Source organism: Cuculus canorus, chromosome 2 (assembly GCF_017976375.1).
Source record: "Cuculus canorus isolate bCucCan1 chromosome 2, bCucCan1.pri, whole genome shotgun sequence".
Lineage (NCBI taxonomy): Eukaryota > Metazoa > Chordata > Aves > Cuculiformes > Cuculidae > Cuculus > Cuculus canorus.
The window spans coordinates 105,793,762-105,810,818 of record NC_071402.1 but is presented as its reverse complement, the minus strand read 5'-3'; the positions used below and the strand labels follow the sequence as shown (position 1 = coordinate 105,810,818).

The 17,057-nt window shown below is 39.8% G+C and overlaps 1 protein-coding gene across 4 annotated transcripts in view; it reads right to left on the bottom strand.

Moving 5' to 3' along the window:
* The window catches only part of GLI3 (GLI family zinc finger 3), a 211,403-nt gene that overhangs the window by 61,985 nt on the left and 132,361 nt on the right, over positions 1–17,057 (bottom strand). For all 4 annotated transcript variants that reach the window (XM_054059828.1, XM_054059825.1, XM_054059826.1 and 1 more), the window contains 2 exons: positions 11,456–11,661; positions 6,234–6,380 (listed from right to left, as the gene is read on the bottom strand). In XM_054059828.1, the coding sequence (XP_053915803.1) occupies positions 6,234–6,380; positions 11,456–11,661 (353 nt within the window). The remainder of the gene's footprint in view (positions 1–6,233; positions 6,381–11,455; positions 11,662–17,057) is intronic.

Sequence of the window (17,057 nt, the reverse complement as noted above, 5' to 3'; positions counted from 1 at the left end):
GCCTAACATTCTCTGTGACTTGGCAATAATTCACAGTTGTCCACAAATCTTCATTATGGGTCTGCTTTTCCCACTTCTTGGTCATCTTTTGGTGCCCAGAACCTTTCCTCAATACGGTATTTAAGATTAAATACCTAACGTTAAGCAGGGGAAGACCCAACTGGCTCTGATTAGACTCACCTCAAGGACAGACCTGGATTAGTATCTGCAATTATGTTCTCCTTATGCACCTGAGTGTGCTGCCCTTCTTCTTGGGTGCCTCCTCGATTGTGTGATCGAATTCCTGCCTATAGTCCTTCTCCTAATCTGTGCTTAGTTTTGCCTCAGTTAGCCCAATCTGGTGTCAATTCTCTTTGGCATCTGGCTAACAGAGATTTTTTTTTTCCTTTATGCCTAGTCTTTGCTATAGGCCTCAACCAATACTGCTTCAGTCTTTTAATGACTATTCATAATCTTGATTCATCATTTAAAATTTAGGCATAGCTATGTATTTCTTCCTAAAGCTACTACACGTCATTTTATGTAATCTGCTTTATCTCCTTTTTATGAGCTTGCAATCGTACTGTGTCTGCTTGATATTTTATCAGTGCTGTGCTTCACATCTTTCAAAGGCAGATATCTTTTATTTGTGCTAAAATAAAAACCAACAATGATGAGCAACTTAAGAAGCTACAGTGAATCTAATAATGAAATATAAGACATGTGCCATGGTAAAACAATCACAATAGTAATATCAGTAAGTCCAGTTTTGACTCTCTACAACTACAAAGGGATTGCCACTTATTTGGGAAATTCATTACAAGTCTGCTAAACATGGACTAATAGCTATTGATGCTAAATGCGCATAGGTTTGATCAAAAAAGAGGAACAGTTGTTAAGAATACCTGCACCTGAGCATCTCTCCTTTGAAGCCAGACTGGGTAATAAAAGCAGGAGATGATAGTTATGTTTCGCTACTTCTGTGATCCATTTATTTTCCATGCCACAACTGTCCAAGTGAACTTGTCAGTACTCCAGCCCGCATTTCAGAGAACTAAGTAAGGATTACAAACAACTGTTCAAATCTCTTATGATCTTGGAGAGTAGCACGGTTACCCTCAACAGATCACACAGTTACACCACAGCTCTTGTAAGTGGTCTCTCCCTGCTCAGCCTGTCAGCTGCTGCCAGGTCACCCCTGTCATCATTCTGCAGGGGACACAACAGATCTGCAATCCATGATTGAGAAAGACATTCCTTCTAGCTGCAATGGGCAGAACCTCTGCTTCAGCCACACCATGTAGCAGTTTCGGGCTTCCTTTTCCCTTCCAGGCAGTGCCTGTTTCAGGTCCCAACTAGATGTGGGAACTCAAAAGTCCCCTCCATCTACCTGGGATGAGAACAATCTCCTAAGGGCCAACAGTCTCCTGCAAAAAAGGGAATATTTTTCCTTCACAGCAGGAGCTAACAGATGAGACCAGGCAAGAGCTCTACACAATCTGACCACAGGAGAGGGGGGTCCACTTCAAGGGAGGCCACAACTTTCAAAACTGAAAATACAATTAAATGGAATTACTATTTTTTCAGATCTTTGTGGTCTAATTAGGTTTCACATGCCTAAAAAGTATTAAGCATGAACTGACCACTCATTGCACTGCAGGACATTTGCTAAATCATTCATTTAGCATAACATCAGTCTTAGTTAGCATGTTACTATAAAAAGGAATGGGTCACAATTTGTCAGTGCCTCTAAATACTAAACCAAACTTTTCAGCCTTGCCCAGGCATTTATTTCCAACAGAAACACTTCATATTTACTTAGCAATTTGAGATGTTCATCTGCTCACAGTATTCTCCCACTGAAGCATTACATTCCCCACTGAATAATGTTTAAAAGCCAAAGAATGCAGGAGCATTGATTCACTAAAAATCCATTTACTTTTGTACAAGTGCTGAAAAAAAACCCATCAGCTTTGGCAAAGCATGCAAATGGAAGGTGACAGTAAAGATCTGTTTATGAATGTCCCCATTTTGGAGTAGACATTGTGGTAATAAAAAGTCAGTAGATGACAGTAAAGACTTGAGCGTGCCAACAAAAAATCCAGCAGGTGTCAGAAGAAAAGATCTTATTCCTGAGGTGGAGATCAATTCTAAAATAACAGATATCTATCTCCATCATAAATTTCAAAAATTGAATATGCCATCCAGCAAATTTGCCCATGAATTTGATTTCTGAGTTGAAGTTTTTAGCATTGCTTAATCATTTATAAGGCAATCTTCAGATATGTATCATTTATTCGATCCCTTTAAATCAAACTTCATCAAACCCTTTTTATTCCATTCCTTTAAATCAAACTTGTTTGAACCTGTCTCAGGCACTAGTTTCTGTTGAAGGCTGTGAACATGGGAAGTTTGATTTTTATCTTTTATATATATATATTAAAGCTGTCTTTCTTTCTTTCTCTCTCTCTCTCTCTCCTGGTTTCTGTTCACAGATGTGTAAACTTTCGTTTTCACTTCAGGAAAGTTTGTCATAAATTTTGCCTTAGTTTTCGAAATGGTAAATCTGTTACCAGCATGAGAGGAAAAGGAATGGCTTTGCTACTCCATCCTCATTCTCCAGCTGTGCCTGAAAATCAGAATTCAAACCCAGTCCAAAGCTTCTCATCTTGGCTTAACTCTTCAGGCTGGCCATGTACTTTAAGTCAGTTGGGTTGCTAATGGCCAACGTTGTAGGCCAATGATGAATAACTTTGAAAAAGAAAAACATCCCATGCTGGGTAAGCATAGGCAAAAGTTAATCAGAGTGAGGATATTAATACTCTCACAGGGTGAATCTAGAAACCTCAGGGAAAATGTTTGCTATCCACTCAACACCATTTAAAGGCAGAGTAATAAATATTCCCCAAGTGAAAAAAGCAAGTATCAAACCCAAAAGATTGTGATCTTTTTAAATATTTAAGTGCTTTAAAGCCAGCGTTGGCATACAGTATCGTTACAGCCACAACAAGGAATTTTGGTTGTGGTGCTGTCAATACCTTCCACGCCCATTCCCCTCCTCATTATTTTGATGATATACTTAGGCAGCACATCTGAACCTTTGAGACAAAGGAAGAAGACGGCAAGACCCAGTCAGGAATTCTGGCAACCAAAACAGTATAAAACCAGAAATATCTGGTCCAGTTTTCATGCCATACAGGACAAGATGAGAAAAAATTACAATCAAGCATACACAATCACTTAGATCTTATTTTTCCACAATATATTAGACAGTTCATGGAAAGCGAAGTTCAGAACTTCAAGAAATCTACTGCTTTTTAGGCAAAACTTAACCTCCTGATTCATGCTTCTCCCACTTATATTATCCCCATTTTGAAATCAGTTTTCCAGCATCACAGAGCAAAACAAAAGGCTGGAAACTACACAAACTATATGTAACATGCTTTTGTGCCTGCAACATACTGGTCTTGGAACTATTATTTGTATTGCTGGAGAAGGTAGAGATGCCAAATTACTGTGCTAGATGCTGTATAAACACACAATTAGGAGACAGCCTTGTGCTTCACAGAAGAACAACAATGTATTGCTTGCATCTATTTCATTGTTGTGTGGAATAAATGAGCAGCAGCCTTTGAGTGAGTTGAGTCATCTTGCTCTGAATTTGATAGCAGATAATGAGAGAAAGTTTCTCTTTTCTGTTTCCTTTGACAAAACTGGGCAAAGGCGAAAGAGTGCTTTTAAGATCACCATACAAACCCTCAAGAAGAAAGATCCAAACAAATGGCATTGCTTTGCATTGATCATTGTACTTTGCTATTAAATACAAACATGGCCATTGTTTCTGTAATTTTTTAAAAAAAGTCTTAATATCAGCTTTCTGCTAATTGTTTTGTTCTCATTTCTAATCTAAAATTCTGACAAAGAAGAAAGGGGTTTTCTTGAGCATGATGAATGATAGGACATTCAGATTCCTACTTAATGACAATTAATTTACTGTATACCCATGCAAGTTAAGATAGTTTTAATTAGTTTTTACAAAGTAAAAGGGTAACTTCATATTCTATTTAGATAAAAGCAGCTATTGCCTGACTAAACACATTCTCATCAAATATAGAAGGTGAGATGAGTGACCTTACCAGGATTCACTCTTATTTTAATTCTCTATTTACTGTTTAAAAATAACCCATTTGCATAATACTGCTACACTTTTTTTTGTCTTAAACTCTGAAATAGACCCTAATTGAAAAGTTGCTGCTATAATGAATCTCAAATGTGTGATCTTAATTTTTAAAAACAAACACAAAACAAATTAAAGAGCGTATTTCAAATATATCATGGCTATAGCTGGTGACAGCAAATTCCTTATTAGAGATAGTGTTTAGGTACCTTTTATGAATGGGCTGAAGTTATGGGCAAAGGTCTAAACATTCTCCTTTAAGTAAGAAGTGATAACATTCTTGGAATGCAAAAGCTATAATTCTACATAGATTACAGCATACACAATACCTACGAACTCATGGAGGTCCTTTGTGCAAATGCCATTATTTGTATGAGTGCAGCAATGTCTTCTGTTTTTCTTAAGTTTTCTGGCATAAACCTGGTTATCTATCTTCCTATACACTGAACAGACCCTATCAATGAAGCCTGCATCCAAATACATAGTTTCGTACTCTACCTACGTACATTCAGACACCCTTTCCCAACAGGAACCAAAACCATCGAAACTATAACATAGCTCTGCTTGTTGCAGAAGGTGTTGGACCAGATGACCCTAAAAGGTGTCTTCTGATCCAAACTATTTCATGATTCTATGATCCCTTGACTTCAACCAAATCATGTCCACTCATACACGCTGGGGATTTGTCCTTGAAACTGGAACCCAGCAGCAGATTTACACCACCTGAATGATGCATCATAACAGTTTCCACACTGCAAGGTATTATTAATACGCATCAAATACATCAGCAGCACACCTCACCTCTCTCTATTCCTCTAAAAATCCAAATCAGCAAGTATCATACTTTTAAGCTTTCAAGCACTGAAAACTGCACAATAATTTCTAGTATAAGGCTAGTCTACTTGTGTGGGTTTATTACGTTTCTGAAGTGGGCTCAAGATATACTACGTTACTGTAAAATCACTACGCATGCTACTAGTGCAGTAAGATTGTAGTAAAACAGGAACTGAATTAAAAATCCTTCACTACCAAGGTAACAGAAGGAAAACAGTTTCCTTGTCCAGTTCCACAATTATCTGTCTTGCCTGATTCTTGTAAAACTGTTCGTCATCTACTTCACACTCCCAGCATGTGTTCTGCAGGGGTGACTATCTATGTTCCCATGTGTTGCAGAGGTGAACCTCTCAACTCTCATACCCCTTGAGATCAGCAGCTATGGCATGCAGCCAACAGCAGACAAGAAGAAACTGCATGCTAACAAAGATTTTTAAAAGCTGTGGGAAAACAAGGTGATCTAACATTATTGTATTGCTCTGTACTACCAAGCCAGAGTCAACAGTCATCAACCTTTCTTGCCCAGACCTTTTATTTCCCTTGTTGGAAGGAAATTAGTACATCTCAAAAACGATGTAAGCATCTTACAACTAGAGGGGAGTGCTCTGCATAACCCCTTCTGGCTAATCAAAAGCAGCAGTAGTGAGCAGTTTGGAATGGGGTGCTCTCTTTTCTTCCTTCACCAGAAAAACAAAGACAGATTAGAGGTCTGAAAGATGCTAAAGTTGGTAAATGAGGCTCTTAATAACAGGAAAAACTAAGTTAGGATTCTTGAGAATTCAGCAAACTACTTCACCTTAGAAGCAGTCTCAAAGTCTGTCTATGACACAGAACTTGCAAGCATGGCTACCACTCTCTGAAAAAAAGAGGGGAGCATACTCTCCTAACGGAAAAACAGATGCAAAACTTTTATTAACCTTCCCCTCAAAAGAATACTCAACCTAATGATGAAAGTGAGTTATTGATTTTGAATAGAAAAGGGTATTTTCATAAGCACTCCAGCCCTGCTGCAAATAAAATCTGTAACCTGTTTTCAGAAGCAGTCTTTTTCCTCTCCCTATTTACTTTCAAAGTTTACTTTTAAATTTGCTTTAATCCTTGTACATTTGGCCCTCCAGTCTCATGACAAGGCTAATGTGAATCCCACTTCTCTATGTTTGTGAAGGCCTTTAGGGTCAGACAAGGAACAACCCACGTGGCTCCCTTTGGAGGGCTGTCTATATTTCTAGAAAGCGTCACTTACTATCCATGGCATGAAGATATTCCATATGAAGAGCACTGGCTCCAGCAGTGGCCGCTGAAGGAATGATGTCTGCATACGGGCTGCGCTGGCCTGCAAACAGAGCCATCTGATGGTAATATTCAGCTGGACTGACGCCAGCATGTGGAGCTAAAAACACAACATAAAAAGCACCGTTAATGACGTAAGATAAACGAGAAGGAAAGTTTTATCACATTGCTGGTTTCCCTGGCTATTAAACCAGCTTGTTTATTTTTTAATGTAATGCAACATCTGCACTATGCCACCACAGGTCAGTATATTTCAACCAACGATACTCCAAAGACACCATTCAAAAAACAGCAGGGCATAAAATATTAATGAGTTGGGTGATCTCATTTTTTTTATATTTATTATTAAGTGATTCAAAAAGTGACAGACTCACAGCAGTGGAAACTGGTATGATTCATTTAGTGACATAAAAAAGCAGAAAACCTTTCCTGGAGCTTTATTCCCATTTACCTCATCCCTGGCCCAAAGGACTCAGTCTCTAATGTAACAACATGGCTGAACTTCCATAAGCATTCAAGTTTCTGGAGTCTCTGCTCAGGGCACCAGAAGATTTTCACTCGCGGTGTCAGTTTGTATATAAGTTTAGAAATAAACAAGAACAAAGCATGTTTTCAGGCCAAATACCAATTTTCCGTGAGCACCACAGGAGTGGTATTTTTGGAGGACAGACTGAAGTCAATGACTATGGCCATCCCATCCTTCTAAGTTCGTATGTAAGCTTACTTGACATACAAGTACATTTGCAGAGTCAAAACCACGGACTGCATAGGCTCTAAGTCCTGTCAGTAAGCTTATGAGTGATGTAGTCCTCTGATAATGATGTATAGTAGCCTTTCTCTCCTGCAAAAATAATGTGTGAGCTTTCTCCTCACCTGCAGTTTTCAAGCATGCCATCAAGTAATAGGCAACTCTGGACAAACACAAAAATCCATATAATTTAATATCATCTCATCTGAGCAGGCTTCAGATGCTACAGTAAGTAGATGGTAATTTCATGGTCCTGTGTGAGAAATACTCATAAAATAAGCTAGGCTCCATCTCCTTGATTCTCACACTGACTTGCTTTGTGATCTGAGGCAATCAGACTTCCTTCGTCTCTGCTCTCTACTTGTCCCACTTGCAAAATAGTTTAAATTTCCTTATGCTCTGCTCACCAGAAGAGAGTACATAAGTTTGCCTAAACCACTACAAGTTTTAGGTTAATGGGCTAGGCCCCAACATATTATTTTTATATTCTTTCATATAATTTTAAGAGATATTTCTTCGATCTCAGCAACTGAATCTTGAAAGGAAACAAAATTTTCAGCTCAAATTCTTTTAATTACAACCTTAACATGAATATTGTTACATGGTATTACTAAAAAGAATTTATGTTTACAGATGCTAAGTGCAAAACTTAGAAGCAAAGATTCAACATTTACACTCAAAGGAGGTAAACACGGCATTGGAGTTTGGAGAAAAGTTTATTCCGCAACAGTATTTCTGAAGTGTATTTTTAGCAAAGAAAATGGAAGAATGTGCTTTTGATGTTATAATGTTAAAAGTAACCAATTTCACGAAAGGTTCAGAAAAATAAAAGTACATAAAACAGGAATAGGAAGGGCATGAAATATTAGCTGAGATACATTAAAAAGTTGTTGGTATTTTTTCCAAATGACAAATTGATTTCTCAATTAAACACAATCTATTTCAGCCACCACCACTTTCTCTGAAATGGCAAGAAAAACATTCAGACCAAATTTTAAGAGGAGTAACTCACACTGAATCACTGATTTTAAAGTTTTACAGTAGTCGGCAACCACTATATCTTTCCAGACACACTTAAAATATTTCCCGAGCTTTCTGACATAAGCGTCTGGGTTAACTAACAATAACATTGGCTACAAAGTTTAAAAATAACTGCTGCAGAAAACACAGTGAGCACATAATTGCATTACTAAATGTTCCATACTCTGAGAAACGCCCTGGTGCTCTTTAAAGATCATTCCCTACTACCTTCTTCAAACATAAAAAATTAGCCTACTAAATGATGTATTGCATGAAGGGTAAATGAAGGGTATACGTGAAGTCCGCAGTCCTGAATTTTCTCCTGTTTATTCCTGAGCAGCTGCAGATTTGCCCCTGCATTTCTTAGAACAGGAGGCATTTACTACCACATAGTGGGCACTGCCAAGTTTCTTGTGAGCACTCTGCTCTACACACCCCAACAACTCAGTCCGTACCCCTGCCTCAAACCCTCTGTGCTACTCAGAGAAGTCCTTGGCCACCCCTAGCCCAGCGATTCTGCCAGGTAAGGTGAAATAACATGATAGAAGACAGTCTACCATTACTGCTGCTGGAGCAGTCATTAATTAAAGCTGGCAAGACTTGTAGTGAACATGAAACTGTTCTTCGTTATGTTCCAGATTATTTTGGCTCCTGGCCATCCCCAGATCTGTGAGTCGACAGACTGAGCCCAATAGCACACTGACCTAATTATCTAACTGGCCTAAATCTATTAGGGTAGTAAGAGAAATCTTGCTATGACTTTCAGAAGGACAATAACAACTGACAAGTTTTCACAGTTCAAATGCTATACAACTTAAGCCATGCTGTCTATTATGTTATTACTACATTATGTGCATGTACCCCTTTAAATCAAAGGGGGGATTTATTTACATTCTAGTAGTGCCCCAGCCATGACTTGGACTATCTGATCCCAAGAACCTACCCCTGAAAAAACCATTCCATTGTATGTCTGACTAATCATGCAACAAACAGGATTCCAGAGAACAAATGTAACATCATTTCACTAAGCATGCACTAAGCAGGCCTTCACTGCCTGAAATATCTCAAATGCCTCAATCAAGTTACTGTATATTCACAAGGTGCTGCACAACACCTGGGCTCCAGCAACCGATCACAGATGAGCTGTGAACCTAGAGGAAATATCAATTAACATGTATTTGTTTAAATCCCAAAGCAATAAGTGTAAGCTAGTAAATTTAGCTTGTATTTATGAAAGGCTAAGGTTGCGTATACAGACAGCAATCAAAGCTCGGGGATGAGTGTTATGACATGGCATACTCAACCACGTTTTCCACACCCAAGTGCCTCATGCCATCTCAAAGTCTCTAAGTATTCAAGGCACCTACACGAGGCTGGTCAGTGTGAGACAGGCCTTAGAAGAGAAAACTGCTTTTCTGAGGTGACAGTTGGAGTTGCAGCATGGTATTTCACAGACCTGAACTGACACAAAACACTGTGGACCGATGAATCTTGGCATCATCGTAGTTATGAGGGAGCTCTAGACTCAGCTGGTTACATTCAAGTGTCTATATCTGGGTGAACTGAGTAGCTCTATAAGGCTCCGCTGACTCTGCTTCATAGACCTCACTGGATTCTAATGTCAAAACAGCACAGCAGGATCACAGATTTCTACACTGTACAGATCTAAATTTAGGTGCCAGAACCTGGAACCAAATTCTATCCTGAGACATCGTAGAGTTTCAGAGATATTACCACTGGCCAGGTGAATATGGCAAAGCACCTCTAGGAGATCTCTGCCTTTCTGGAGTGTTGACTGGGTGTTGAGTGAGATACCCGAGAGTATCTCAGATAGCTCTATGTGCTTTCATCTATGCAAGTGAATACAGAATTGCATACCTGAGACCAAGAATGTACACAGGTTCTTTTATTGGTTGGGTGGCAGTTTCCTTCTCTCCTTTCTCTTGTGTTTGCAACTGGATCACACCGTAAACATACAAAATTCTGCAGAAATCTGATCTAAAGTGTTCTGCTTATTAGGTTTTTGTGAAATGCCCAAGCAGACATTGCAAGACTTTTACCAATTTATGCCCTTACATTATAACTTTATCATGTTTATCCAACATCAAAAGCTCCAAAGCTCCCCAAGTCAAAACATGTACTTCTGAGCATCCAATTTGTTCCTTTGATTTTTCTTTTTATATATTTTGGCTAAAATAAAAGAGACTAGAAACAGCAAGGATTCATACAACATCCAAAGCGCTGCTAGGAAAGCCCTGTGTGCATGCCATATACCTTGATTGACAATAGGTCATTAAAATTTATTCTCATAAGGATATGTGCACATAACTGATGGATTAACCATAAAGGTATATGTTCTTATAAACGAGGATTAATTAGTTATCCGTTTGGATAGGGTGCACTGCTCATTTTTCAAATTCAGCTAAAGGCAGTTTAACTCTGTTTGGTAAGTTTCTGTGTACACTGGGAAGATCTTTCCTATAGTTAAAATTATAGTTTAATTGTCTTCACTATATATTTGTTTGGGAGTACATTTTAGTTATCTTTAGCAAATACTACAATTTTGAAATATTCAACTACTTAATCTGTTATTAAAAACCCCACTGCTAAAAAGACTGAGCCTTTTTTGTAACTCTATTCATTGCTCACTTCATTTAAATTTGCATCAAAATGAACAAGGAATGCACCAAAGTAATGAAGAGAGTGATTGCAGGAGTTCACTTCAACACAAATAACCTGGAAAGTAATAGTCATGGTCACATTAAGACCTAGAACATCGATATTTCAAGTGTACTCTCCACCATTTAAACTAAAGGGGCTAGTCTTGATTAACAGCTACTCTTCTACACAAGCATAATTTCATTTGACTATATGGCTAGGGTAAAATGAAGTAATTCTAAATAATTTTAAATAATAATTAATTCTAAATAATTTTAGCAAACCTATTGACCAAATGTAGCAAGTCAGTGCATGCTTTATATGATTGAAAAAATACTTTTTTAATTAATGAGCCTTTCACACCTAAAGAACTAATACACTGATCTACACTTACGAATAACCTGGCTCGATTCAGTGCGGATGCAGTGGATTTCTCAGGAGATCAGAATCGCACTCAGGGTCAGCCCCACAAACAGATATTAAAAGACACACAACACCCTTCACACTTCTAGCTTAAATTTTGAATGAAGCAGGCATTTTTTTTTCTTCTTCCTGAAGTTTCAACATTTGTGAGATGTACAAATGAGCTGTGATCGGATGATGAAGTATTGAAACATTTATGACATAATGAATATGTCTGACAAACCTGCTGAAGCTGTGTTGAACAAGGAGGGGGTGGAAATGTTGACAAGATTAATATAACTTAAGTTGCTATGATGACAGAAAACAGGAAGCCTGTCTTAACCCACCGTCTGTTGGGCTGAGTCCACGGGCTGCCGAGATCATGGAGAGGGATGGACTGCTGTGCAGGGACCTGATGTAGTCCATGTAGGGGTTAATGTACGGGTGAGGCGTGCTGAAGGGGGACTCTGATGTTGCAGCAGGATTTCGGTGTGGGGAAATTCTAAGGAACGGAAGCTCTGAGTACGTTGGGCTACTAGATAAGGCAGAAGGCCTAGAAGAAAAGAAAAATAACAACAAACAGCCAGGTTATCTATATGATAAAGTAAAATACTGTAAAGTAATGCATTCATTTCTTGAAGAGTAACAACTGGGTTGCACATGTAATAACTTCCACTAAAGCCAACTGCCTGGAAAGAAAAAGGATAGGAAACAAATTCTTCTCTGTACCCTGTATTAGCAACATTTTTCTGACCAATTTTAAAGTGAGTTTGTGTTTGGTTTAATCTTTACAACCTCCAGTAACATTTCCCCATTGAGGTTATCAGAAAAACACTTTAACTAGTGTAAAATGTGTACCCTGTATATGACATATTAGTTCTTGCTGCAATATAGAAGACATACTGAGATGCTCAGTCATTTACACCTTCAAAACCACATAGCTATTGGAAAGAAGTTTTGAGACCTAAATCGTGCAGACTCCCTTCATTTGCCAGCTTACTGTCCCTGAAATTGCAAGATTATGTGGTTATGTAAGAAGTCACTTCAGAACAACCGAACTTTGTAAGCCATTAAGACAGCTGTTTCCTTTGAAGGAACCCTTGAATGTTTTGGGGTTTCTTTGTTGATGTTACTTCCCATGAAGGATGCAGAAAACTTAGTAGCAAAGGAAGAAAGATCACTGAGTATGTTTGTTTTTAGCATGGCACCAGAGATCGATGCCTTTAACAAGAACACTTTAATTAAGTACCTCATTCTTGCAATGGGAGAGAAGATGTAACGACCCAAGGCTGCAAGCTGAGTTCCAAAGACCAAAGATAAACAACCTGCCATAACCATCATCCCACCCTGTCAAAAGGACAGCATCTGGGCTCTGTGTGGAGACCCTTGTCTCACAGCATCCTGTCTCCAAAGGCATTAGAAAAAGTCCAAATTTCATCATAAGGGGTTGGAGTGCCTGCCCTTGCCAACCTGCTCTTTGGCAAAAGACAATGATTAAGACTGTCATGCATTTGCTGTAGTCCAACTGGCTGACCCGAACTAAATGCCTTTTTGTCCTCGTTTTTCCAATTAATTTAGCATATGTACAACACAGACACAGGCAGGAGCTGAGAAAGCAGTAAGGGCGTCCTGTTCCTTTGATGCTGATGGCTTACAACGAACAATAAAAAAAGAGATGTGTTTTTTCCTTTAACATACACATACCATGATCAACAGAGATAGTTGTCATCACCTTAAAGGCCAAGAGAATGTAATCATACATACGAGTGAATTCAGCCTTGACATAAGCTTGGAAATGCTAGTGAAGGAGTGGGACAAAGATCAAAGTTATGCATTCTTAACACTGTGCTGGCTTCCCTGCCACAAAATCCATGAGGGCTCATAAAATCCGAGGAATAAAGATTTTTCCTGTTGTGCTTTTCTCCCTTCCCTATATTGCTTTTGTGTGTTTCTTGTCCTCCTAAGGCTTTCTGCAAGGTAAGCCTGTTTAGCCTTCTTGTATGAAATTACCTCCTGGCTCCAAAGTTTTTTAGAGAGTTGCATTCATTGTGGGCTAGCAGCAAGAAACAACAGTGCAATCACCATGTTTAGAAAACCCCAAGGCCTGCAACCAGAAGCAGTTTTCCACCACTGCGCAAAACAGCCATCTTCTTTCCTCAGACCACTTTTTCTCTGCATGATTTTGAAGCACCTTTGTTTTATGGTGGAAACACGGCTTTATTCTTGTTGGTAATGTGAAACTTGACCAGTCATGAAGCATTTGCTGTCTCGCAGTTCTCTGTCAGACCAAGTGCAGAAGGCAGGAGCCTTAAAACTCACAATGATGTAGGAAGCAAAAATAACACAGCTGGATATCACATAAAAGAATGAATTTCCCATCCTGGCAGTAAGGAAAATACAGTACTATAGCAAATTTAATACAAGAGTAACAAAGAAACTAAGTTTGGATGTCATTTTACGAGTCCTTTTTTCTATTGTGATCTCAACTGAGAAAGAGAAACCTAGAGAGCAAGCAAGCAGGAATCTTGGCTTTATCTGGTACATATCGAACAGAAAACTCTTTAAAAGCTCTTGCAAGAAAGCTGAAAGTCTGTATCAGCCTCAGTGATTCACTCTCCAGCTGGCCAACAGCCAAACACTGCTGCAGGAGCAAGATTAAGAGCCAGGCTGTCAGCTTCTCCCTCCAGATCCAATGGGAGCCATTCAAGGACACTGGGACTCAACTACTTCTCCTCCTCCTCAGCCTCTTCCTCCCTCTGCTTTTCTAAGCTCCTCAGTTTTCTGAGGATGCTACAGAAAGGACATCATCCTGGGTAACATTAATCGACAGCAGGCATACAAGCTGCATTACTGGAAGCAGAAATAAGGGGTCAACAGATCCACATGAAATTCCCACCTCTGGACCCTAATGTTTACTGATCTCTCTCCAGTATCTGATTTTAACATGCAGCTAACTTCTCTGCTCACTTCCAGCCTGTACTCTTCTCAGTCCTACCTGTTTTCAGACCCTCCTTTCCCCACGAACCCATTTTCCCTCCTGCCTCCATCTGCTCTCAGGTCCCACTGCCTGAGCCCCCTTGATTAATTCCCATAAGTGTCACATATTCTTCCTATCCTTCACCACCATGATAAACCTCAATGTTCACTCCTTCAAAGTCAAAGGGGACTTTTAGAAAGGGTGCAGCCAAATACACTTACTACTAGCTATTGTTTTACAACCTCTTCGTGTACCAGTAAAAACCAACTTTGGTTCCATGTACATAACAAACATTACAGCCCAGGAGTGGATCTGCAGACATTCATTCAGCAACAAACCAAGCAAATCTCCAGATGTGGGTGGCAGCCCCCCCCACCCCCATCTTCATTTCATGTGTACTTTAACCCTGGCCTTGGCAAATTGTGTTCTGCCCTGGGTCTGAGGTTACTTCGTGGGACACAATGAGGCTCCAGCCTGAGAAAGGCAGGATCATTTTCAGTGATACTGCTTCAAACTTTATGCCACACCTGTAAACCATGGAAAAGCAGATCTAGCTCTGTATCCTCTCCTACACACGGGTTATCCTGTTCACCAACATATTCAGTGTTCTAAGGCTTGCTTCAGAAAGAGGAAGAGAAGCAGACGCATGCTCTTGTCTCAATCAGTGCCTTTGTGCCAACTCCCAGAGATCCTGCAAACTCAACTTTAACACAAAGCCTGTAATACTTTCAATACTTATTTGAAGTTGGAGGTCTCCAGGTTTTGGATTAAAACAGATCCTATGGCTATGTTTTATCACTGCAATTTTTATCCTTGCACATAGGCTGTTTTTTTTTTTTTTCTCATTAACTTTAATTACATCTACACCCGTGACATAAAGAGAAGCAGCAGAGAACAGGGCTGGATGTGAAGGAATCTTCTCCTTTCTGTCCAGAGTGCCTTCCTGCTCACCACTAAGCTGCTGAAATATCACGAATGCCACACAGCTTCCACACTTAACACAGGTCTGCCCATTCCCCACCCATCTCCAACCTGCCAACTTCATGTCCAGACTCCAATGCTTTGGAGAGTCTCAGATACTCAGCAGAAGAACGACACACACGTGCCAAGGCACTGAGATCAGCATAAGGGCAAACAGGTGTAGTTTTTCCTATTAGTCATGATGTTTTCTTTTGATGAATGTTGCAAAGGTGTCTGCACAGCCTTAAAAACTTATATGGTCACACTAGTTCAGCAGCTGCAAACAGCATCAGATATATGGCAAATCACAAAACACATGAAGACACTTTTTTTAATGCTTTTTCGGGCCATTCCTGAACCACAGGTGAGCTGTGTGTAAGATTTCAGTTATTACTCATGAAAACAGTGTGCCATTTTGTTTTGTTGCTTACAGCTGAAACAGACACACTCTGTACGTGAAGATTGCAATGACCTTTTCAGCCTATGCAGTCCTTTTTTTTTTTTTAACTGAGGAAGGAAGATTATGGGAATTTGAGAACTGATGTGGCAAGCACAAGTGAGTTACATGTATTTCAAAATTATCTCCGTGCACAGATCATTACCTAGCATTATCTTGAAAGGATCATCATGCATTTTCCATAAGCAGAGAGAACGGGCGTAGGAGGGCTCATACCACATACTTTAGGTTGGGTTTTGTGTCTAGGTATTAACCAGTTTTTCAATTAAGAAGTTCAGATGCTCCAAATGCAAGTGGAAATCCTATCCCTTTCTTTGGTAGCAACAGAGTTGTTAACTCATGCAGGTGAAATACTGATGTCTGACTATGACTGGAAGTAAAAATCCCCAGGTAAAGTAAGCAAGCACAAAGCCTTTCAACTACGTAGTCCTTCAGCCACACTCTCTCAGTGCCATAATGACAGGATTCAGGAGCATCATTTCCAGTCTCCACGCAAGTCCCTGGTGTGGCAGAGTGAAGTGTGACAGGTGCCAGATTAGCTCCAACTACTAGGCTAAGGAGGACACACAGCATTCCCTTGCCTACCTCATTTTTCCCTTCTAGCTTGCATCTTTCCTTATACCTACATTCCTAAACTGACCCTGTGGGTGAAGGCAGAAGGAAGCCACAGGTGGGAACATACAGCTGTGTTGCATGAATTCTGTATGTTCAAGAAACCTAAAATATTTGCAGATTTTGAGCCTTTAACAACAAACAAACTAGATTAACAAAAGTATTAATGGGTTTTTATTTTCCAAGCCAACAGACCTGTCTTTAACTGTTCTATTAGGCAATTTCTGAACAAGAACACCAAAATCCTTTCCCACCCAATTTCCCATTCTCCTTTTTTAATCCCCTTTCACACATTCTTTTATCATTCCTGTGGACCTAGTGAAAAGCCAGACAGAGGATGAGCCCAAGGTGTCATGAAACCATCTTAAATGGATTTACACTAGCATTTGCATTACAGTGGTTAGCCCAGGAGCTAAAGAAGGATGGAAGGGAATAGGAAGAAAAGAGACTCAGTTCAGGGTTTTATGGAGCAGCAAGGGCCAGCTGCTCTGAAAGCAAAGGCAAGACAGGAGCACAGGTAAACCCCAGCATAGGCAATGCACACCATCACACCAGATCTGAGGTGGATGACCAGAGCTAGCTGCTGGTAACATGGTCCATCAGCCATTTGAGATAAGGGAAAGTGACAAATTAGGTCTAGGGAAACAGTCAAATTCAGAAACAGACATAGTCCAGGAGATCAGCTACACCATACCTCTGTGAAGTCCATCGAGGAGACCAGGTGCCTACAGTGCAGGTCCTAAGCCTGATAGGGAAGGACTAAAGGCCTCAGGCTGAGCTTAAAAAGAGTTCCTGGGTGTACAGGGTGTGGATGGGGGTTCGAGGTGAGGCTGTTCAAGACAACTAAGGTTTATTAGTGGCCTCAGGGCTCTCACGCTGGGTTTCTTTGCTTTGGAGGCCTACAACTGCTCTAAGACATGCTAGAGTATCAATCCAGAGTACC